General features: G+C 41.7%; 2 protein-coding genes, 1 long non-coding RNA gene and 2 other non-coding genes across 8 annotated transcripts in view; 3 read left to right on the top strand and 2 right to left on the bottom strand.

The window, feature by feature from the left end:
• The window catches only part of ACAA2 (acetyl-CoA acyltransferase 2), a 43,388-nt gene extending 42,378 nt beyond the window's left edge, over positions 1 to 1,010 (bottom strand). For both annotated transcript variants that reach the window (XM_060121185.1, XM_060121184.1), the window contains exon 1: positions 856 to 1,010. In XM_060121185.1, the coding sequence (XP_059977168.1) occupies positions 856 to 871 (16 nt within the window). In that variant the 5' untranslated portion in view covers positions 872 to 1,010. The remainder of the gene's footprint in view (positions 1 to 855) is intronic.
• On the top strand, positions 512 to 24,546 carry LOC132504123 (uncharacterized). The gene is made up of 4 exons (XR_009534745.1): positions 512 to 703; positions 1,032 to 1,236; positions 6,813 to 6,878; positions 22,294 to 24,546. It is a non-coding gene; the product is annotated as an uncharacterized LOC132504123 (long non-coding RNA).
• LOC132504620 (small Cajal body-specific RNA 17) lies at positions 1,758 to 1,898 on the top strand. Its single transcript, XR_009534999.1, has one exon. It is a non-coding gene; the product is annotated as a small Cajal body-specific RNA 17 (non-coding RNA).
• Positions 1,976 to 2,057, top strand: LOC132504611 (small Cajal body-specific RNA 18). Its single transcript, XR_009534993.1, has one exon. It is a non-coding gene; the product is annotated as a small Cajal body-specific RNA 18 (non-coding RNA).
• MYO5B (myosin VB) overlaps positions 15,515 to 24,837 on the bottom strand; it is a 387,764-nt gene continuing 378,441 nt past the window's right edge. For all 3 annotated transcript variants that reach the window (XM_060121183.1, XM_060121181.1, XM_060121182.1), the window contains 4 exons: positions 23,243 to 23,528; positions 22,467 to 22,641; positions 20,998 to 21,078; positions 15,515 to 15,863 (listed from right to left, as the gene is read on the bottom strand). In XM_060121183.1, the coding sequence (XP_059977166.1) occupies positions 15,711 to 15,863; positions 20,998 to 21,078; positions 22,467 to 22,641; positions 23,243 to 23,528 (695 nt within the window). In that variant the 3' untranslated portion in view covers positions 15,515 to 15,710. The remainder of the gene's footprint in view (positions 15,864 to 20,997; positions 21,079 to 22,466; positions 22,642 to 23,242; positions 23,529 to 24,837) is intronic.

Here is a 24,837-nt window from a genome sequence, read left to right as displayed (position 1 = left end):
GAAATGGGGGCAGATTGGATATCAGATCCTGTTATTCTACTTTAAGGTAGGAGATTGCCTTCTTTTGAATTTAGAATAAAACCCCACCTCCTTCACAGAGCCCACAGGGCCCTGGACCACCAGAATAATGGTTCTCAGTTCCTGCCAAGTGTTCTTCTGCCCGGGGCCTTGATATATAAAGTGTTCCATTTGAAGGTTCTTCAAAGGACACATAAAGTAAGGATGAGCTTTCATCCTTATTCCACTGACTGCGACCATTTGTTATGAAAAGGGAGTTTACATTTTTTTTTTAAGTTAATAACTGTAGAATTTATGTACTCAATGACTGCACTCTTCTGGACTCACTCGAAAGAATAGAAGGGAAAGGGATTAAGGAAAGTTCTCCAACAGATCGCCACCAAGCACTGTGGGGGGGGGAACGGAAATCCACTGCCGACTGCAAGACAACATTCCTTCCTTTCCCCCAAGCCCCGCCCACCCTCTGACCAAGTCCGAGGCCGCCGGGCTCCTGGGAAAGGCACACCTCCGCCCCAGGCCGCCTCGTGCTTATGGCGCCGCCCCAGTCTTCCAAATAGCTAACCTCGAACTAGGTGGGTCACTACCGCGCGAAGGCAAATGACCTTCAAGGTCAGAAGCAAGCAAACCGTGGTCTCAACTCTCAGCTGGAAGTTGCCGGGAGATCACTGTCGCTAGTGCCTGACAAGTATGTTTTCTCCTAAACCCAAACAGTGCTTTCGGGTTGGGGTTTTATCAAGTCCCCTTTACTGCCTAGGAGGCCTCGACTCCCCGCCGGGACCGGGCCCTTCCCCACCCCCCACCAACCAGGGGCGAGAGAGGCGAGGCTGTAGGGGTCACCTCGGAGCAGGGCCATGGCGGCGGGCGTCAGCGCAGGGGTCCTCCTCGGCGACGCTGACGTACCGCCCCGGGCACCCGGACTTTAAGCGCGCGGGGCGGCGCCAGCGTGGCCTCGGCCGCGCCTTTTTACCTACTTCCCGCCGCTCGGCCAGGGCTCGCTCTCTCTCTTTTGGCAGGACGCGGCCCTCTGCGCCACCCCGTGGGAACCAAGGGTACCAAAACCTCCCGGGGAGACCGGCCTTGGACAAGAGAACGTTCCTCGCAAGCGGATTTTTTTCCTCATATCGCTCTTTTTAAAGACTTTGTCTCTCTTGTCTCCCAATCAAGAGAATGATTTGACTCTACCTTGTCCATCCTATCTACGCCCCGCTACCCCAACAGGTAATTAACGTGCCTCTTCACCCCCACTCCTGACTTTTCTTTTCTTTTCTTTTTTTTTTTGTGGTACGCGGGCCTCTCACTGTTGTGGCCTTTCCCGTTGCGGAGCACAGGCTCCGGACGCGCAGGCTCAGCGGTCATGGCTCACGGGCCCAGCCGCTCCGCGGCATGTGGGATCTTCCCGGACCGGGGCACGAACCCGTGTCCCCTGCATCGGCAGGCGGACTCTCAACCACTACGCCACCAGGGAAGCCCTGACTTTTCTTAAACGTGTGACCAGGCGGCCGAAAGTGTGGAACTGCTTTGAAGGAGGTGGGGTGCGGCCGGGCGCTGCCTGTGGACCGGAAGTCGAGTGGGGGAGGCTCGGAAGACGGCGGGAGGGGAGTGGCTGAGCGACTCCCGCAGGCTGGGGAGAGCGGCTGCGCAGACCAGGGGCAGAGGCCTAGACTGCGGGGCAGGCGAGCGGGACAGGCCCGGGGAGGTTGGCAGGCGTGGAGTGTAGCGAGTGGCGTAGGGCAGGGGCGCCCCCGGGTCCACGATGCAGCTCCGGATGAAGCCGCTGTATTTTCCTTATATGATCGGGCCCTATGGCTGGCGGCGCCGCTGGCGGAGCCTGAGAGGATTATGAAAACTTGTCAGGCGAAATGGGGCCAGGGAACCGGGGGCTGGGAGATTAGGGTGAGCCGGTTAGGGCACGGATGAGGGAGGTTAGGGATGCCTCTGCCGCTGTAACTGTGAGCCCTGGTCGATGATGACGTGACCACTGCGCAATCTGAGTTCTGGGAACCAGGTGATGAGTGTGTGCTGAGAACGGACTGAGACCGGGCGAGCAGGAGGCGACCCGGGCAGAGAAGGGGCAGAGCCCCAGCGCCAGGGCTCGGAGGCTGGCCAGGCTGCCTCGGGCTTGATTCGCGTGGTCGGTGTGGTGTGCTGCAAGGACAATGAACAAGATAAACTAAAAGGGCCAACATCGCCGGAACAGAGAGTTACCAGACCCTTAATCACTCTGTCATGCAGCAACCATTGCAACATCTCTGAGCTTTCCCAAGCAGCATGCCTTGCTCCTTTTCCATACCATATACAGAAAGGTATTCATCCTACTGGAAACATGCAGATCCTATCCAATCAGCGGGTGACTCAGAAGTCCCTTTGTTCTCTGGCTATAAAAACAGACAAGCAGGGTATATGCCCGGTGGTGGGATTGCTGGCTCCGATCAGCTCGCTGCCTTGTGACCACCTAGAGGGGTGGGATAGGGAGGGTGGGAGGGACGGAGACGCAAGAGGGAGGGGATATGGGGATATATGTATATGTATAACTGATTCACTTTGTTATTAAGCAGAAACTAACACACCATTGTAAAGCAGTTATACTCCAATAAAGATGTTAAAACAAACAAACAAACAAACCAGAGAAGGAACCCACGCTCAGGGTCGGCTTTCCCTGGCTACCAGGAAGTCGGCCAGCTGTTCTTGCAGCGACCCTTCTCTTTAATAAACTCTATCTTCCTCACATTCTGCCTTGTGTCTGGAAATTCTTTTCCAGCCTGCGCTGGGACCACACAGTTGGGAAGGGGTGGTGGGAGGCACTGAGGTGTTCTGTGAGCTGTCAGGCAATGCCTGCCCTAGAATCCTGCTTTTCAAATGCCTTTGTGGCCCTCTCACATTGTGTTTGTTTGTTTAATTTTATTAATTTATTTTTGTCTGCGTTGGGTCTTCGTTGCTGCGCGCAGGCTTTCTCTAGTTGCGGCGAGCAGCGGCTACGCTTCGTCGCGGTGTGCGGGCTTCTCACTGCGGTGGCTTCTCGTTGCGGAGCATTGGCTCTAGGAGCGTGGGCTTCAGTAGTTGTGGCGTGCGGGCTCAGTAGTTGTGGTTCGTGGGCTCAGTAGTTGTGGCTTGCGGGCTCTAGAGCACAGGCTCAGTAGTTGTGGTGCATGGGCTTAGTTGCTTCGCAGCATGTGGGATCTTCCCGGACCAGGGCTCGAACCCATGTCCTCTGCATTGGCAGGCGGATTCTTAACCACTGCACCACCAGGGAAGTCCCTATTTGTTTGTTTTATAGTCCAAAGTTTTTATTATGAAAACTTTTGAACATACAGGAAAGTGGAAAGATTTCTACAGTGAACACCCATATATTCACCACCTGTATTCTACAGTTGTTAACATTTTGCCATATTTGCTGTATCACGTCCCTCCATCTGTTCTTCCATCAAACCATCTTTTTTTTTTTTTTTTTTTTTTTTAATGCAGATCTTAGTACACTTCACCCAGAAATACTATGACTCATGTTAGGAGGTCAGTATTTGTTTACAGTTCTTTTAAGGCAAAATCTCCATGGGGTCAAATGTACAAATCTTAAATTGGATGAGTTTCACAAGCGCATATACTCTTTTAACCCAAACTACTCTCAGCTTTCAAAATATAATTTAGAACATGTCCATCGTTACAGAAAATTCCTTCATTTCCCATTTGTTCTCCCAGTTATCCACTGTTCCCTTTTACTCACCATCTATTGTAATTTGACCCTCTGGTTTATTCCTTTTCTTTCTTCTGTTGCTTTGATTTGAGCAAATCCAGGAAATTGACAGTCGTCAATTCAATACATGAATTCTGAGGCCATTGACTTTAAAAAATATGTATGCTCCTTTTTCACAAGAAGTGTATATAGTCAGTGGAATTTGGACTTTGAATAAATCAAAACTTCCCACATACCTGATGATTTTCTTTCACCTTCATATTCTGGATGATGAGCAAAGAGCATAGAAAAATAAAAGCTACCATCTATGAGCACTGTGTGCCTACCATGCACCAGGCACTTATGTATGCTGTTTATAATTCATATACTCAGGCAATATGATAATTTTTATATAAAACTGAATAACATACAATTCATATAACAGACAAATCCAAATTAAGGAACATTCTGCAACCCCATGAAATAGGTAAGAGTTTTTTCTTTCTCATTTTATACATGAGGAAGCTTAGACCCAGAGAAACCAAAGAATTTGCCAAGGCCTCAAATCTAGATTTGCTGAATTATAGGTTTGAACTCTTGATTCTCAGAAGCCCAAGGCCCATGTTGTTTGTCCAGGGCTTATGGCATGTGGAACGTAGAAGCGGAGGTAGAAAAAGAGACAGGTATCATTAACTAAGGTATATGTTATAGAAAACAGAAAAGGAGGTGAATGTTAAGTTAATCTTCCTCGGTGGAAGAAATAAAGTAGTTGAAACCTTGGTAAAAGTAACATACTTGCATATGGTGGCTTGGATTGGAAGATTTATTTGCTTTTTCGGCAGGGGAAAGATCTAGGGGTATGAGGTTAAGTGTGGTTTCGGGTAGGTGGAGAAGTGAGGCAACGTGTCACTACTAGATGCTCAGCCTTTCTCAACCACGGCTCCTACAGAAAATGATTTGAATGATTATTTTCTTAATCCTTCCAAGGATGGTACAGAGCTGGTACCATTAGAGCATTAGAACTTGATTTATGTTTGAAAGCTAGTAACATAATAAAATTGAAACCAAAATGGAATTCATTAGGTGAGCCAAAACCAACACATTTTATCTCAAGCCGACACTCAGTAAACTTAAGCCAGTCAAATGTGTGTTTTGCAATGAAGAAAATAAAAATCAGAAAACATGTGCAGTGAATTATCTGTAAGTGTGAGATACAGTGGCGGAGGAAATAAACAGATCTTTAAAAGTTATGGGTTTTTCCATTAAAACTTTCTAATAGTCCAAATGCAGAGTAATTGCATCTGGTCTGTAGAACTATTGATAAGGGTATTAGCGTTCTTCAATAAGAGAAAAAGTCAGGTTCTATTCAATTTGCCCCCCATATATTTATTAAGAAAAGTTAAGATACCATCACTCTAAGTATCACGGTTTCCCACTCAATACCTTACAGATCACCAGCAGCAAGTCTTTCCAAATTTCCTAAGTTTTTTGTAACTAAAAATGTCATGAAAATGGATGGATTTTGAAAACCATTGGGTAAAAGTTTTACATATATAAAAAACATGTAAATCTATGTAAAGATATTTACGTAATCTCAAAGTATCATGAAGAGGAAAAGTTATCCATACACTAGAGAAATCTTGTATTACCATGACCAAGTGACCAAGCTTAACATTACCAGTAATGGGACAAACTGACATCATGCACCCTCATGTATCCACACTGAGGGCACAACCTCACTTATGTAGGATTTCTCCAAAAAAAGTCTGACTTGAATCTAATCATAAGGAAACAATCAGACAAACCCAGATTGAGGGACATTCTGCAAAATAACTGACCTGAACTCTTAAAAAAATGTCAATGTTGTGAAAAACAAAACAGGCCAGGCATAGTATTAGATTAGAGGAGATATGTGACATTTGAATGTAACATAGGATCTTTAATTGGAAACTGGATTTAAAAACAACAACTCTAAAGATCAGAATTGGGACAGTTGGGGGAACTTTCTATAAATTGCATGAGACGGTAGCATTGACATTACTTTTCCTGATTATGTTAATTATATTGTAGATATGGCAGAGATTGTCCTTTGTTCTTAGGAGGTACACACTGAAATATTTAGAGGTGAAGAGTCATGATGCTGCAACTAATTACCAAATAACTCAAAAAATGCATACAAATACAGTGGCAGAGAAAGAGAGATAGCAGATGCTGCAAAGTATTACCAATTAGGGAACCTAAAGGTAGAGTATACGGTTGTTCATTGCTCTATTTTGACAACTCTTCAGTAGTTATTTAACTTTTCAAAATAGCAATTGGGAGGAAAAGTATCTTTCAATAAAGATGCAAAATTACCGGAAATAAATTATAATTAGTTCTTTTCATGTTTAACCATATATAACCAAGTATATATTGTATAACACTAAATATCTATATCAAAATTAGTTATTTTATAATTCTTAAAATCATATAATATAATAATATAATATAATAATCATATAATCTTAAAATCATGGGCCCTCGTGAGATGTAAATGTTCTAAGACATTTAGCTCTCGGTATTTTTAGAAATGCCCTGTTATCATTTCTTTCTGTAATTATTTTTTTGAAAAAAAAAAAGAGGAGTAGATCAGCGTTAAGACTAGAAATCAATGAATCTATTGTAAATCTGTAAATTCTAATGTTAAGATTTCATTAGGATTTCAGAAATAACCAGCCTCAGCCCTATCTTCTACATTTTGTGGATAATTTTCCTGTGCTTAAACTTCCTATAATACTCAAAATTAATGGTAGCTTATGCAGCAATGGCTTTAGAAGTTTCAGTAACAGAAACTGGGAAAATTGGTGGAGTTGGTAGGGGCTAGGACAATGTTAACAAATGTGTAGAGTTTTCCCTCTGTATCTTAGGGAATGGTTACAGGAGGATACCAAAATCAAGTCCCTTATCTAAAATGACATGGTATTTGGATATAACCTACACACATTCTCCTTTAAGCAATCTCTGGATTAGTTATAGTACCTTATACAATGTAAATTCTATGTAAATAGTTGCTGGTGCATGGAAGATTCAAGTTCTGCTTTTGGAACTTTCTGGAAAAAAATTTTTTTCAAATATTTTTGATTTGCAGTTGATTGCATCCATGGACACAGAGCCCAAGGATACAGAGGGCCTTGACTTTGAATAAATGAGACAGGTGAGTTTGCTAATCTTGAGTAGTTGGGCAAGTTATGTATGTGCTCATTGTTAATCTAACTGCTTTGGTGATAACTTCAAATTTTGTTAATTAAGAAGAAGTTATTACCTTGGATGTAGTTTTGTCCTTATAACAAATACCTACTCTACAGAAAGTTCGAGTTGCCAAACAAGAACATCAGAAATGAAATGTAGACAGAAAATAATACAGACACTGATTTACCGAACTTATTTTAAGCTTACCCCAGGTCTAGGTGTGTTCCAAATAGCTTAAGATGTTGTCACAGACCTAAGTGAAGGATATATACAGTTGACCCTTGAACAGCATGAGTTTGAGCTGCACGGGTTCATTTATACGCAGAATTTTTTCAGTAGTAAATACTACTGTACTGCATGAGCAGAGGTTGTTTGGAACCTCCCATATGGAGGGCTGTCTATAAATTATATAGAGACTTTTGACTGTATGGAGGGTGGGCTCTCCTACCCCCCATTCAAGGGTCCAGTGTATTTGTCTTTGTTCCTCTACCTGTTTGAAGGTTATTTGCAGTGTCTATATCCTTACCAAGCCTTAGAATTTCATTTAGTAATACAGGCATACCTCATTTTATTCTGCTTCACTTTATTGCATTTTGTTTTGTTTTGTTTTGGTTTGTTTTTCATTGAGTATGTGGCAGCCCTGCTTGGAGCAAGTCTACTGGTGCTATTTTTCCAGCAGCATTTGCTCACTTTGTGTCTCTGCGTCACATTTTGGCAATTCTTACAATATTTCAAATTTTTTCACAATTATTATATTTGTTATGGTGATCTGTGATCAGTGATCTTTGCTGGTACTACTGTAATTGTTTTGGGGTGCCACAAACCGCGCCCATATAAGATGGCAAACTTAATCGATTATCTTGTGTGTGTTCTGACTGCTCCACTGGCTGGCTGTTTCCCTGTCCTTTCCCTGTCCTCAGATCTCCCTATTCCCTGAGACACAACAGTATTGAAATTAGGCCAACTCATAATCCTGCAGTGGCCTCTTAAGTGCTCAAGTGAAAGGAAGAGTCACACATCTCTCACATTATATCAAAAGCTAGAAATGATGAAACTTAGTGAGGAAGGCATGTGGAAAGCCAAGATAGGCTGAAAGCTAGGCCTTTTGCAAACATTTAGCGAAGTTGTGAATGAAAAGGAAAAGTTCTTGAAGGAAATTGAAAGTGGTACTCCAGTGAACACACAATAATAAGAAAGCAAAACAGCCTATCGCTGATACAGAAGTTTTCATGGTCTGGATAGAAGATCAAGCCCGTCACAACATTCCCTTAGGCCAAACCCTGGTCCAGAGCAAGGCCCTAACTCTCTTCAGTTCTGGGAAGGCTGAGAGAGGTGAGGAAGCATCAGAAGAAAAGTTTGAAGCTAGCAGAGGTTGGTCCATGAGGTTTAAGGAAAGAAGCCATCTCTATAGCATCAAAATGCAAGGTGAAACAGCAAGTGCTGATGTAGTAGCTAAAGCAAGTTATCCAGAATCTAGCTAAGATAATTAATGAGGGTGGTTAGACTAAACAACACATTTTCAATGCAGACAAAACAGCTGTCTATTGGAAGAGGATGCCATCTAGGACTTTCATAGCCAGAGAGGAGAAGTCAATGCCTGACTTCAAAGCTTCCAAGGACAGGCTGACTATCTTGTTAGGGGCTAATGGAGCTGGTGACTTGAAGTTGAAGCCAATCCTCACTTACCTTTCTGAAAATCTTAGGATCCTTAAGAATTATGCTAAATCTACTTTGCCTGTGCTCTATAAATGGAACAACAAGCCTGGATCACAGCATATCTGTTTACCACATGGTTTTCTGAATATTTTAAGCCCATTGTTGAGATCTCCTGCTCAGAAGAAAAGATTGCTTTCAAAATATGACTGCTCATTGTCAAAGCACCTGGTGACCCAAGAGCTCTGATGGAGAGGTACAATGAGATTTATGTTGTTTTCATGCCTGCTAACACAGCATCCATTGTGCAGCCCATGGATCAAGGAGTCATTTTGACTTTCAAGTCTTATTGTTTAAGATATACATTTTGTAAGGCTATAGCTGCCATACATAGTGATTTGAGAAGATTAATTTTGAAAGATGTTCTACTGTGGGTAAAATGCTATCAAACACCATTGCATGCTACGAGAAATCGTTCATGAAAGGAAGAGTCAATAGATGTGGCAACTTCATTGCTGACTTTTTTTTTCTTTAATTTTATTTATTTATTTATTTTTATACAGCACGTTCTTATTAGTTCTCTATTTTATACATATTAGTGTATAGATGTCAATCAGAATTGCTGCAGCCACCCAACTTTCAGCAACTACCACGCTGATCAGTCAGTAGCCATCAACATTGAGGCAAGACCCTCCACCAGCAAAAAGATTAAGACTTGAAGGTTCAGATGATGGTTAGCATTTTTAAGCAATAAAGTATTTTTAGATTAAGATATGTACATTGTTTTTTAGATATAATGCTATTGCATACTTCAGTATAGTGGAAACATAACTTTTATATGCACTGGGAAACCAACAAATTCATGTTACTCACTTTATTGTGATATTCACTTTATTGCAGTGGTCTGCAACCAAACTGGCAGTATCTCCAAGGTACCTGCCATAACCTGTATAACCTGAGGTGTAACCATGCAGGCCCCTATTGGTCCTTCCCTGGACAGACCCGCCCCCTACCCCCACCCCCACGTCCTCCACCTGCCTCTTGTTGGTAGAAAAACTTTAACCGCCTAGGCCTTCCCTGAGTTGCAAAGAGCAAACTTAATCAGAGAATGAGAAAATGCAGAAACAAAAGAAAACAGTCAAGACAAAAATAATAACAGTTTAGCCATTAAACAAAGTCAAGGACCTTTAGTTCCTCCTCAAGGGCTATAGATAATATTCTGAGCCAAGTCCTTTGAGCTGTTTTGCAGATACTGAAACTGCCACCAGGTGGGAGAAGTTAACTTCGTGCTGCCCACAAACACATAGACCCCAGACCAGCTGGAACCAGAAGGTTGGTGATGTTGACCCCTGATTACCTCACCACCAACCAGTCAGAAGAATGTCTAGGAGCGGATCAGGTACCCTGAGACCCTCTGCCTCACCCTGTCTTTCAAAGCCTTTCCCTGAAATCCATCTGGAGTTCAGGTTTTTTGAGCATTAGCCACCCATACTCCTTGCTTAGCCCTGCAGTACACTGCACTTTCCTTCTCCACGGCCCCGTGTTGGTAGATTGGCTTTGCTGTGTGCAGGCGAGCGGACCCAAGTTTGGTTCAGTAACAGTACCTCCTTGGTTCTAAGTTTACCCTGAACAATGCTAATATTGGTGGAAGGGGACAACACTGTGTTGAGGCCCTTGAGCCAAACGCCTCCTGGCACACACCTGTCTGTGAACAGGCTGGGTTTAACGCTGTTGCAACAGGAAGCCTGCACAGCACGGGCACACCTTAGGGAAGTGAGGGGCAGCTCAGTGAGAGGGTGTTGGACATTGGGCTTTGGTTAGGTGATTTGGGGAGTCCAGCGATGCAGAGGTTCACTCTGGATTGGGTGCTGTTCAGAAGTAGGGTCAAGTCTTTGATTAGCTATTTCAGCATGATCCTACCTAGAAGGAGGGAAGATCAGAGCTAGACTAAAGCTGCAACTGGTGAAGAAGCTGCAGTCACCCATTAGCCAGGAGAGGGGTGTTTGGTATCGTGTGGTTTGCACAGAGATCCTGTGTTTGTGTTTAGACAAAACTGTGACGTAGTCTTGTGTTGTCTCCCTTCATTAGTCAGAGTGAGCTTGTCTGATGTGGTTTTGTAAGATTGTGTGCAGAAGGAGATCACCGGAGCCTAGCTGGGAGCACCAGGCCAGCTTCTGCCACCACCCAGACCTACCTCTAAGTGTCAGACCAGGACCCAGATGTCGGCTGCTTTGTTCTTTCTCTACTGTTACTGCATAAGTGTATGCTGTCTGAAATTTGGCTCTTGGCACACAGTTTTCCTGTTGAGGTCCTGAAGATAGGCGCTCACCTCTCTGGGAATGAGGTGGAGGCTTTCCTGAAGAGAGGTTATTCTTCCACCAGCCACCCAGAAGTTTGTCCATCCTTAAGTTGGAAGTTGGGTTCCAGAGGTAACTTTTCAGCTGATCAGTATGTTGTGAACACATTTCTGTATCATGAGATATTCCAATAGGGTTCCCTAATGATGGGTGTTTAAGGGCACCTTCCCTGGAGATGTCTTATCCTGTACATTTGGGTGAGGTTGGTTATGTGAGTTCTTAAAAAGATTTCCAGGTGATTTTTGTGTGTGCTCCTCTAGGTAATAAACAGTCTACCAACGTTTCCATGCAAATGTTCAGTTTCTAGGCTCTCTGTTCTGCTCCAATGGTCAAATTTTCTATCTCTGTGCCAGTTGCACTCATCTGAATTACTGAAGTTTTATAGTAAGTCTTGGTACGCATTAGGGAAAGCTTCCCCGCTTTGTCTTGAGGAGCCTCTTCCTTATCCTTGGGCCTCTGCTCTTCCATATAAATTTTAGAATTAGCTTGTCAATTTTCACCAAAAAAAACTGTAGTGAGATGGATTTTAATCTACGGACCAACTTGGGGACAATTGACATTTCTGTGGTATGGAGTCTTCTTATCTGTGAAATATATTTCTCCAATTTTTAAATGTTATTGTTAATGTTTTTCACTTATATATAAGATCCTCCATACAGATCTTGTAAATATTTTCCCCACTGATTTGTAATGCCACCTCTGCCATTTACAAAGTTATACATATGAGTCTATCTCTGGGCTCTCTGTCCTATTCCATTGATCCACTACACCAAAACTGCCTTGTTTGAATTGTGTAGCTCAGTAAGTCTTATTTTATAGGGAAAGTCTCTCTCTACCCCAACTTGCAGGCTGTAGTTTGCCAAACCCTGGTTTAAATGATCATGAAGCATCTTTGAATATAGGCCCCTGAATAGTTTCTTAAGCATTAAAAATTAACTTTTCAGCCAATGTGTAGTTACAGAGTTTTAAATTTCATTTAAATTTGTCACACCACTTTTTTCAAAAGTATTTATTTCCACAAATTTTTATTCACAGCTGAATATTACAGTAACTAATACAAGCAATTTTTATAAATAAAGGTGCAGTTTACAGATTTGGTCAAAGTGGAAAAATATTTTTATTAGTAGTATTTCTTCTCCATTGTTAGATTCACCCATGAATATGATGGGATCCCCTTCAGTGAAGAAGTTCTTCATCCAAACATCAGTTGGGAGCAAAATGTTATAGTCAAATCTGGATTATTCTGATACTGTATCACTTTAGAAAGTAGTTTAAATTCATTTTTGATTGACCCCCTTTATTAAAATTAGAAATTTTTTTAGGAAAAACAATCTTGAGTATCTAATGACCTTTATGATAAGAAAAAGTCCTATGGCATTGGCGTCAACCTCTAATTTTCTATACTCCCCAATTCTCTATGGTACCGATGTGTACAAAAAGTGAATTATGGCTATTTGGGTCATGCAGCAAATAATTTGAGAAACTGCAGAGAAATCTACTATGAGGAAAATCTACAGTGTCCTGCCCCATGCTGTCATACTTTAGTAACTGTTTAGTCATTGGGCATTATACAAGTGCTTCAACCTAGGATGCCCTTGGTGCCTCAGAATGAATGAAAACAGATTTACTGTATGTAAAAGAAATGGATTCTAATGCATTTGTTACTATAATCTTAATGCATTAAGTGAAGCTCTAAGTAAATATTTGATGAACTGATGGTAGCAGTGTTCATTTTTTTTAAGTTTTCCAAGTTCCTCGTTTTGTCTGTTTTGTTTTGTTTTTACAAAGCTTTAAAATTTAGTACAGGAAAGGGAAGAAAGTCGTATTGATATGCTTCATAAAAAGGGGGGAAAAGCCTGTTTTCCTTTGCGTCTGATCTGCTTGCCGGGTACCATAAGTCTAACTGCAGCTGTGATGGCACAGGGAGAATGTAGGCGATATGCATGTAGGTGATATGCTTGTCAGCCTCAGCAACGAACACACACTACTCTAGGTAGACAGATAGGTCCCATATAATACTTAAAATACAAATTGTTTAATCTAAGTATTTGATTCTTAAGTAATCTTTGAAATGCTTCTCATGTTTCAAAAGACAGATCAAAACACCACCAGGACATTATGCTGAACATGAAAATTCTTCCCACAGAAACACTTATTTCAGAGAATTGATGTCAGTTACCTTAGTAACTGCTAAAGGCACATAGTGAGAAAAGTGACAACTAAGTTTAAAATATTACAATATAAAGACAGATATTTGGTTTAGAATTGAAAACTTTACGTTGAATTAAGTTATTTAAATTAAGTCATTATTGATTTCATGAAGGTGGAAAATGAATTGAACTGACTTTAAAAAAAAATGCAAAGAAGAAAAATGCTAACATATTAAAGATGCTTCTTCCAGTCTCCAAGTGTTACATTAAAAAGGGCAGATCTAAACATTAAGTAACTGATTACTGTATTCCTTTATTCCTGGTGTCTATAAAAGAGTACTTGTTTTTTAAGTATATATAGATCAAGTACAGCTCCAGTGAAATACCTTTACCTTCGGAAGAGGAGAACTAAACCTGCATTTCTTAGGCTAAGTAGAGGACTATTCACGAGGTTCCCCCACCCCATTTATTCTACGTGCCAAGCTTTTATTCAGTGAGTCCTTGGCACCCAGTGATTAACCAGTGACAGCAGAGGGAGTAACCCGGAGGGATGGAGAGGATGAGGGTGTAAGACAGCACGTAGGACAGGAAGCCGTTGCATTTATGGAATCGCTGCTTTTTACACTCCTTAGCACTCTAACAAGGCATTTTTGGTTCTCGAAGATTAAGAACAGGCCTTACATGAAGCCAAGTTTTAAACTAAAGTGCAGTAAAAAGCAAGTTACACATAATAAACAACTTTAAAAAGAGGCAGCCACGGACTCAACTGGTTTAGACTGGCCTTCCAAAGCTAGTCAGCATGTGGGTTGTTGAAGGGTGTGGTCAGGGATGTCGTATCACGTAACTCTAGCTGGGAAGGAAGGGAAAGGCACAGCTCTGCGTGGACACCTAAGAGAAGCCGGGGCGTGCAACGTGGAGGTCGAGGGGATCATGCCGCCGACTTGGGTTGGGACGTGCTGGGCAGCGGTCTTCGCCCGGGGGCTGTGCCTCGTCCTGCCCAGCGGGCGAGGATAGCTCCGCGCACAGGATTGTTTAGGGCTCGGAGTGTGTTGTGTTTCCAAGAGCCTTTTAAGCTGAGAGGCTGAGTGAGAGAAGGTGGCGGGGTATGGGGGCTCTACTTGTACTCTGTGGAGAAATTTTTTCTTCTTGATGCAACATAGAGGCTCTTCTATGATTTGCAAACACCATCTGTTCCTGTCATGGGAGCAGCATACTGTTATCTACCAGAAATATGAAAAAAATAGTAGAAGACTGTAAACAACATGTAGGATTTTCTAATCGAATGCTTGCTTTAGAAGAGACAAAAAATTATAAAAGTAGCAAACAAATTCATTGTAATATTATCATTGAATATTCTTTAAATCTCCCCATAAACCCATTGAATATTCTTTATTCTTTACAATTCATTGTAAAATTCATTGTAATATCATCATTGAAAGTTCTTTAAACCCTTATTTCAAAGCAGAGATATTTACAGTTTTTTGTGGTAAATTTGAAAAGTGTTGAAAATAACCTGAAAAGGGAAAGTTGACATAAGCTTCTCTCCCTTTAAAAAGAACACACACACCCACAAACACCCAAAAGTTTTGGATAATAATTTAATAATACCTGAACTGATTTTTAAAAAAGGCTTTTCAAATAGTCTGATCCTCAAGATGAAGTTTGTTTTCCTTACTCTTTTAGTTATCTGGAATTACTAGCGCATTATGTAATGTTCTTTTTGGAGGTATAATGGCAATAAGGGATTAAAGGCTTTTATCCTGACTTGTTTGGTTTTTATCTGTAAATAAGGCTTGTTATTCTTTTCTAACATTTAGCTTACACAGACTTTTGTGAAAGTTTTGTTGACTCAGGAAGTGCATGGATTAGCATCGGAAACGTAAAGAATATCTTTCTGTTTGCTCACATTTTTCGTTTGGGACTGCGGCATTTTTAGCGTAATTCTTCCGTAAATTCATGACTACACAAGTGGGTTTGAATACGTTAGGGACTGAGTCTTCTAATTTTATTTCAGAAACCAATAATCAAACTGTTTACTCTGGAGGTCAATTACACCATTGTCTCTGCATCACCAGGCATTAAAAAATATCTTTGGGAAACTTCTCAGAAGGCCCAGGTCTGTATATTTGTCCTCAAAACACCTCCCCATAAACCCATCCACACCTACGGTTTGTTGACGGGGGGGAAATGTCACTCACTATATGACAGTGTCATGGTTATTAGTACCGTTATTTGTTAAAAGTCCTCTGAAGGCAGTTTATGTGACTTACATATGTTTTATATCATTTTACTTTGGGCATTCTCCAGCTATGTGCAAAGATCAAAACTAGGCAGTTTCCATTTTATAGACTGGTATCTTTTATATGGCCCATGGGGACTGCTTGGTGGCTGTAGATCATGATGTATATTTGTTTAGACCGAAATCATACTTTAAAAAAATCTTCCATATTTCAAGTGTTTTTATTCTGAGCAGTAGGTACAAAATAAAATAACAGATGTGTCTTATTCTGTATAGTTCACTCTGCACAGGTTCTCAACCTCTGATCTGATCTACTTTTATAGATTTAACAGATCCTTAAATTCACTTTACTGTACTGTATACTTCCTTCTGGCAATCGAGCTTTGGCACATGCGTTTTCAGACTTCATTGAGGAACTCCAGATTGAGACACGCTGGAATGTGGATTGAGTCCATGGTCAGAGAAGATGGATTAAATGGGAACAAAACGGGAAACATGTGCTTGAAGTCTAACAGCAGGTGCTGAGGGTCATTCCGCTCTTGCAGTTGTGCCTGTGGGGAAGAATAAGATGACGTAAAATACTTCCTATGCCTAAAAATAGCCAGTTTTGGTGAACTCACAAAAATGAATCACAGGAATATTTATGTTACAATAACTGGGTAGGACTTCAGGAGAATGTGGTCTCCCTCTCCCTGAGGTATTTAGCAAGGAGCGAAGATCTGGTTTAGGCTTGTTGGAGATCATATGACTTTAACTCCTCTCCCAATTCTAGCATTCTTTAAAAATTTTCCATCTAAGGGAGAATAGAAAAATATAGTTCAGGTGCAAATCATATGGCGAGGCAGTATGGTGAAGTGGTTAAGGCCATGGGCTCTGGAGGCAGATAACCTGAGCTCTAATCCTGGCACCACCCTGGGTGAGTTCCTGAACCTCTCTCTGCCTCAGTTTCCTCATCTGTAAAAAGGAATGGGGAGACTGACATCACACAAAATGACAGAGCAGGAACCTCCAGGGGTCAGTCCCTCCACTGAAGCAACCACTGAGCTAGAAAAAAGCAACTGGCATCAACTATCTTGTAACTCTGTAACCTGGTTGGACACTTACAACAACCAGGAGAGTGCCTGATGAAGGGAGAGCCTGCTCATCTTTGCTAAGAGATCAGTGTGCATCAGCTACCATCCCCCATTCTCCAGCCCCACTGCAGCTGTAGGGATAGTAACCCACAGTCCTGGAGCAGCTGGCTGGTGCCAGGGTAGGCAGTGAGATCCTGTCTTTCAGAAATCTGGGGTTGTGCACTTCGGTTGGTCTAGTTCCCTGAAGGACTGGCACAGATGCCTGCCTTGACTTCGGCTCTCTTGGGATGCAGTGGCTCCCTCCAGCAGCATCAATTGGAAGATTTAAAGGGATAGAGCCCATCTCCTTTTCCCTTTATTTGGAGGCAGATATAGGAAAAGTATAATAACTAAAATGAAAATTTTCATTTAGTTCACTAAAGGGGTCTAACAGCAGACTTGAGCAGGCAGAAGAAATGACCAGTGAAACAGAAGATAAAGCAACTGAAATTCTTCAGTTTGAGGAGTGGACAGAAAAAAGGGTGAATAAAAGTGAACAGAGCCTGAGGGACCTGTGGGACACCATAAAGTGTACCAACATATACATCATAAGAGTCCCAGAAAGAAAGGGACAGCAAACTACTGGAAGAAATAGTGGCTGGATTCCAAAATCTGATGAAAGATATATTTCTCTCTATATATCTCTCCAAGAAGCTCAACAAACTCCAAGCAGAAAAAGCTCAAAGAGATTCACACTGAGACACATTATAGTCAAAATTTCAAACCCCAGTGACAAAGAAAGAATCCTGAGAGCAGCAAGAGAGAAGTGACTTACCACATAACAAGGTGTCCTCAATAAGAGTAAAAGTGGGTTTCTTATCAGAAACCATGGAAGCCAGAAGGCAGGGGTGATATATTTGAAGTCCTGAAATTTCTTCTTTCTGTCAACCAAGAATTCTATATCTGGCAAAACTATCTTTCAAGATTGAAGAATTACAGTCAGCCCTCTGTATCCATGGGTTCTGCATTTGTAGATTCAACCAACCATGGATCAAAAATATTTTTAAAAATTGCAGGGCTTCCCTGGTGGCACAGTGGTTGAGAATCTGCCTGCCAATGCAGGGTACACGGGTTCAAGCCCTGGTCTGGGAAGATCCCACATGCCGTGGAGCAACTAGGCCCGTGGGCCACAACTACTGAGCCTGTGTGTCTGGAGCCTGTGCTCCGCAATGAGAGGCCGTGACAGTGAGAGGGCCCGCACACCGCGATGAAGAGTGGCCCCTGCTCACCACAACTAGAGAAAGCCCTCGCACAGAAACGAAGACCCAACACAGCAAAAATAATAAATAAATTAATTAATTTTTTAAAAGTTGCAGAAAGTTCCCAAAAGTAAAACTTGGATTTGATACATGCTGGCAACTATTTACATAGCATTTACACTGTATTCGGTACTATAAGTAAGCTAGAGATGATTTAAAGTGTACAGAGGATGTGCATAGCTTACATGCAAATACTATGTCATTTTATATAAATGACTTCAGCATCCACAGGTTTTGGTACCCATGGAGGTTCTAGAACCAATCCCCCACAGGTACTGAGGGACAACTAAGTCATTTCCAGATAAACAAAAGCAGAAGGATCTGGTTACCAGTAACTAAAGAAAGTCCTTAGGCTGAAATGAAAGGACATTAGACAGTAGCTCAAAGCCATAAGAAATCAAGCCATAAGAAGAAATAAAGAACACTGGTAAAGCTAACAACATAGGTAAAAGTAAAAGCCAGCATTATACTTTTGGTTTGTAGCACCTTTTCTTGTATGATTTATACAAATGCAGAAAATAATTATAAATCTCTGTTAATGGGTACACATGTATAACAGATGTGATCTGTGACAATAACAATATAAAGGCAGAGGGATGGAGATGTATAGCAGCAGAGTATTTGTGTACTATTGACACTAAGTTGGTATTATTTAAACTAGGTCGTTATAAGTTGAAGATGTGAACAGTGATCACCACAGTAACCACTAAGAAAATAACTAAAAAATATACAGAAAAGGAAAGTAGGGAATCAAAATGATACACTCGCTACAAGAAATAAACACACAAAAAGGCAGTGATGGAAGAATTGAAAAACACAAAACATATTAAGACATCCAGGAAACAAGTAGCTAAATGGCAGAAGTAAATCCTTTATCAGTAATACTTTAAATGTAAATTTAAAGGCAATTAAAAGGCAGAGATTGGCAGAATGGATTGAAAAAACATGATCCATCTACATGCTATCTACAAGAGACAGTTTAGACACACAAAAAGTTTGAAAGTAAAAGTTTGATAAAAGACATTCCAAATAATCAGAAAAGAGCTGAAATGGCTATATTATTGTCATACAAAATATACTTTAAATAAAAAAAGTTTACAAAAGACAAAGGAGGACATTATATATCTGTAAAAGGCTCAATCTATCCAGAATATATAAGAGTTACAAATATACATGCACCTAGCAACAGAGCTCAAAATACATGAAACAAGAATGGACAGAATTAAAGGGAGAAAGAGTTCTATAATAATAGTTGGACACTTCAATACCCCATTTTCAATAATGGATAGAACAACCATATGGAAAATCAACAGCAAACAGAGGCCAAAGAACACCACTATAAACCAGTTAGACTTAACAAACATATACATGACCAATTTGGAGTTATCCCCAGAATGCAAGGGTGGTTCAACATACAAAAATACAAGACTGATATTCCTGTGTATGTATATACCTCATGCATTGCTGGTGGGAATCCTTTGGTGTGTTTAACAATCCCCTTAAATTTACATTCTTATAGGTCAGCATATTCTGTCCTCACCACCCAAGTAAATGGTTTGCTTTAATAAGCAACTTGTATTTATCCTACATAAGGTTCAAGTACAGGAGGATGGCATGGATTGTCCGAGCCTTTCCTCTGAGCACTGTCTAGGGAGAAACAGAACATAAAACTCTAGCAAGAAAAACAAAACAAAACCCAAAAACCATTTTTTGAAAGAATTGCTGGACATGGGAATTGACTGCTAAGGAAGACTCAGAATCTGACTGTACATGTCTCCAGAGACTATCTGACCAACTTCCATTGTCTTTTTCCTACTTCCTTAATTCAAACCCAAGTCTGACTTGGCTCATATTCTTTGACCTTTGGCCTGAACTCTTCTGTAAACAGTGCCAATTTATAAGCAGTTACAGCTCTCCCTCTAATGTATGTTTCAGGTATTTAAAGACAGAAGAGACTTTGTAAATCTGCACTTTGCTTTGTGTAAATTCTCAACTCTCCATAAAAACAGTAGCGGGTCAGAGAACTCAATGGCTTCTGTCATCAGTCTTTTCAGCAGCTGACTATACAATATCTGTGTTGGTGACTCTCCGCCTGCTTCTCTGTGATCCCAGTCTTTAATAAACCACTGCATTTCCCCCACTGCCTTTAAGAGAACACCCTCCCTTGATCTTCAGCCTCTATTCTCTACTTATACATGACGCTCAAGTTAATTTATTCTTTTCCTGCCTCTTCCTCTGATTACTTTTCCCCATTTCATTTTATCCTTGTTTCATATTGACAATTACTTCACAGGCTAAAGAGGTTGTTTAAAAGTTTGAGAAAGTATTAGGTCTCCTCAAAATGTTACCCACATATACTAATGGGAGAAATGCTCCTCGTGTTTTGAGTAATCTTGATGTGACTCATCATTTACATGCTGTCCGCTAGGGCGCCCACAAAGGTTAGGCACTCAGCCCAGATCACCTAGGGCTCAGCTTAGGCAGCTCATCTTTTTTTCTTTTTGAAATAGTGATCTTGGGGTCTTCTTATTTATTTATTTATTTATTTTTGGCTCTGCTGGGTCTTCGTTTCTGTGCGAGGGCTTTCTCTAATTGTGGCAAGTGGGGGCCACTCTTCATCGCGGCGCGCGGGCCTCTCACTACTGCGGCCTCTCTTGTTGCGGAGCACAGGCTCCAGACGCGCAGGCTCAGTAGTTGTGGCTCATGGACTTAGTTGCTCCACGGCATGTGGGATCTTCCCAGACCAGGGCTCGAACCCGTGTCCCCTGCATTGGCAGGCAGATTCTCAACCACTGTGACACCAGGGAAGCCCAGGCAGCTCATCTTTATGTAAAAATTCCCATACTCTTAAGACAGATTTAAATAATCATTTCCCGGAAATGTTTTCTTTCAAGCATATTCCTAAGGGCAAATATTGTAAGCCTTAAGAGTCAAGATTTAAGAGCTCAAGTTGTTTTCTGAAAAGAGTATTTCTTAGTTCCATTTGTGGGTAGGGTTGATATTCTGCTTACTTTGTTAATTTCATTTTGCGCTATAGTTTAGTAACATGCTAGTGGCAAATGAACTACTTAGACAATGTCTAAGATCTGAGAGGCAGAGATGATTGACGTTCAGTCTTCTGTGCGTATATGATAAGTAATTCATGGGTGGTGTGGCTCATATTTACCTAAAGAGAACACCTAAAAATGTAAGGTCTTCTAGAATGTAACGTTATTTCATTAATAAAGAGAAGCAAGGTTAAAATCTAAACTACCAATTCTTTTATTTGTTTTTCACTAGGACTTTATAAAATTGATTAATATTTTAAAACTCACCTGGATTGTTCGTATAAAGGCCACTGTTACCCGTTCTTCAAATTCATTCAGGGGAGTATAAAGGTTCAAAATTTTGACAATCTGTTGGAATAAAAACAAAAGTTCAGCACACAGCTAAGTGAACATAAGACAACTTTTGAATTTTAAAGAACATATGACATTGGCACAGGAGGACACTTCTCTTTAGGCAAGATCCACAGTTTAGATACAGCTGGCCTGATGTTTAGGGGTCTACATGTAGTAAACTAGAGTCCGGAAGCTCTGCCTGGAAGATCTGAGCTCTCTTACCCCATTCCTCTCTCCCGTATACCTGCCCACCCCGCCCTCTACGCTCCATGGCTTATAAAGTAATGAGGATTTTAGGGAACTGCTGCCTGAAGCACTCAGCCTCTTATCCACGAGTAATTTAAAGGTTTCAGTAAAAGAGTCCTGGGTATCTTACCTTATATAACAAAGGTCTTAACAAAGCCTTCCTACCTCCCCTCACCCCCAAAATCACTTACGAAGGAACAGATTTTACTCCTGTCTAAGTGGAAGCTAATCCTCTGTCTGCTACCAACTGTCTGGGGGAAGTAGCCAGCCCAGGGGCAGAGCGAAGCCAGTTGCAGTCTAGGAGTAAACTTGTGAAAGCAACATTTTAAAAAGTTTCAAAACTTTCAGTACACTTGTAGAAGGAAGCAGTTTTCCTCAGAGTTTGGGATCTCATCTCTTAGTAGTTCGTGGAGGAGGTAAGGAAATGTATGTTTACTTTGCAATGCTGAGTTTGGATTTTGCTGTTCTCTAGGTGCTGGGCAGGGAGAAGGTGCATGATTTAATTTGGAAAATCTGATTTCCTCATGCTGGTCTCATTCTGCACTACCACCTTGTGGAGGGCCCATTTCTAAACAGGCACGTTCATGGCGGAGGGCAAGGTCACCTGTGTGTGGACAAGACTTATCTTTTTACAGACTGGTAATATCTCTGCAACCGAGTCCTAGTACAAATACAATTTTGAGGGGAAAAGGAAAGGAACATTTAAATGCCTCTAGCTAGATTCTCACTGACTTTATTTAAAATAATGTAAATGGATGCTAAGTGAAAACAGGACCATAATGGAATCATAGCTGTAAAGAAAACAATTTAATGCCAAATGCCGGATGCTTAAGTTTCTAGGTGAGAGACATTCCAGAATTCACTGTAAGCATTTAAAAAAGTGTGTGCCTAAGCTTGACGTTTTGTGGGTTGACTACCTTATCTTTCTACGTAAACAAGAGACACCAGAGAGTTACTGGGAAACCGTGTCATCTTGTTTCACAGACCGAAGTAGCCTTTGGTTCATCCAGGAACGTCCCATCCTCTGGACCTTCAGGACTGTATCATTGGGAGCAGAAAGGGCCAGGAGTGCCACACTAAGAAACAACCACCGGCAGGAACAGACTTGAAATGGAAGCTGGGCTTGCTCTGAGGCCCTCGGCTGACAGTGACCACACCTGCTGGGTGCTGAGGGCGGTGCACAGGGAACAGATGGCCTCTGCATCTTCGGGGCTTTTCTTCTTTAACTGCAGGAGCTGGGCTGCTTGGATCAGAGGTTCCATGGTCTCAGCAACTTCCCTCTGGTGCAGGTTTCTTCCCCGAAGCCACTCCTCCAGCTGACTTATATTGTACCTTAGACACAGGAAAAGTGAGCTCTGTTAAACCTGGCCTCCTACTTCACTGGGAAGAGCTCACCTCTTGTGTTTATTTTGCAGGCCAGCTGCCATTAGTGTTATCATTCTCCTCATCTTAATTGTCCCACATGGGCAAAAGCGTGAAAAGTACCTGGCACTCAATAACTTTTTGTGAAATGAGTGGGTGCTTAAAATCAAGCCAAGATGAAGTATCTAAAGTGTCTGTACTAAGTTAATGAGAAAAAAAGGCATTAACTGTATTGAATTAAAACTTAACATTTAACATTCGCAAACATGTTCGTACTTCTCTGTGAGCCTTCGTGCCTCTTAAGTCATTAATTTTTCTCTCTGACCTATCCACCTCATATTTACAATCTTCATATTAAAGTATGTAAATGTGTTTAAGCTCTGAACTAATTTGTTTACCGGGTCACCATCTCAGTGTGTGATGAATTTCACCAACCAATAAAAAGGTGATGGATCTGAGTCACATACTGACTGTGACAAGGACGATCAGTTGCATTTGGATTTCAGTTTCAGAGACAAGTGTCCCGTGCCCGATGGGGCTGGTGTGTGCCAGGCCAAGGCGCCTCTCGTACCTGAGCTGCATGCCTGTGCTCCAGGAGCAGACGTCCTTCCTCAGAAGCAGGTTGTTGAGAGTCACCGCGTTGATCATGTAGAAGAGCTGTTTGAACACCTGCAGGATGATCTCGGGGTCCAGGCCCTGGTCGCACATGACTGTGTGGAAGGAATTCATCTGGCGGATGACGGCTTCCAGGCAGTAGGAGTTATCTCCATCCGCCAGGCTGGAGGTGCGCTTCCGGTAGCCCGTGGGCTTCACCCCAGACAGACCCTGAATGCTCTCGTTCTCCAACATGGCAGACACTGAAAGAAAAGCATGATTAGAGAAGCTGCATGTTCCCAAAGAAGATCTGTTTTCGGGTCACTGAGATCACACAGTACTCAGGGCTTTGGCAGTGATCCCACCCAGAGGTGAACAAGGTCGACGTGCTCAGGAACTTACAACATTTGGCATGGAATTTCTAACCTGTTGATTTCTACACAGAATAGGACTTCCACATAGAAATCTCGGACTAAACCTGTGGACCACATTTTTGCGTAAATTTATTGGTGATGGGACAGAGGTAAAAGGCACGTACCGACTTAATTCTGTTCTGGCTTCTGTGCTGAGAGACCAGAATGGAGCAACTTGGGTGTAGTCATGGCCCAGCCACTGCCCTGGGCCTGGACCCTGAGATCAGCCTATAGGTGTTCAAATAGCTTTTCTCCATCAGCCACCGACCATGTAAATCCTAGGTGAGCTGGTCTGTCATACTTACTGCCCAGCACTTAACTACAGGTCAGGCACTTTATATTCAGTATTCCTTTTAATCTTCCAACAACCCATTTCCTAATGAGGAAACTGAGGCATAAAGAGGTTAAATAACTTGCCCAAGGTCACCCTGCTAGGAAGTGGCAGGGCCAGGATTTGAACCCAGGTATGTCTGATTCCAGAACTGATGCTGTTAACCATCATCTTACCTGAGTCATGAAACATCCCCAGTTCTCCCTGTCTGGTGAGAATAAACTGGCGTCTCATAAGAGTCTCAGACAGGAAGAAGGATTTGGAATGAATCTTATCCCAAGGGGTATATTTCTGGATGGCATGTAGGACTCTGTCCTACTTGGAATTCACTTATAACCTACTTGTGTTGTAAGAACCTGGGGAAAGAATTACTTACATGGTCCAGGAGACTATTTCCTCGACAGCCTGTAAGGAGCACCGTGAGCGATGCATATACGTGTCACTTTTCTCGTGACTTAAAAAATAACTGCTCTGATTTTCAAATCTGATTTCATGTTAAGTGCCCGAGTGTACTGCTTTGGACAGAATGTTTAATAAATATTTTATTGCACGAGCGTTTACTACTGTGTTCATTTATATGAACATACTTAATGCGTTCCTTTTTCCATGAATAAAGTATATATATGGGCAAGCGGATTATATCTTTTCACTGTACATGCATTTACACTTTCTGAATTTATATTTATTACTTATGGAAATTAGTTTCTTTTGGGAAAAAGAATACAGTATATTACAGAAAAAGAGATAAAGGAAAAGTGATCTATACTCTCACTACCCAAGCACCACGTGCTTTGACGGGCTGGCGTTGAAAAGTTCATAACTGCTTTT

The sequence above is a fragment of the Lagenorhynchus albirostris genome, chromosome 14 (assembly GCF_949774975.1).
Source record: "Lagenorhynchus albirostris chromosome 14, mLagAlb1.1, whole genome shotgun sequence".
NCBI lineage: Eukaryota > Metazoa > Chordata > Mammalia > Artiodactyla > Delphinidae > Lagenorhynchus > Lagenorhynchus albirostris.
This window is presented reverse-complemented; position numbering and strand designations above follow the sequence as displayed.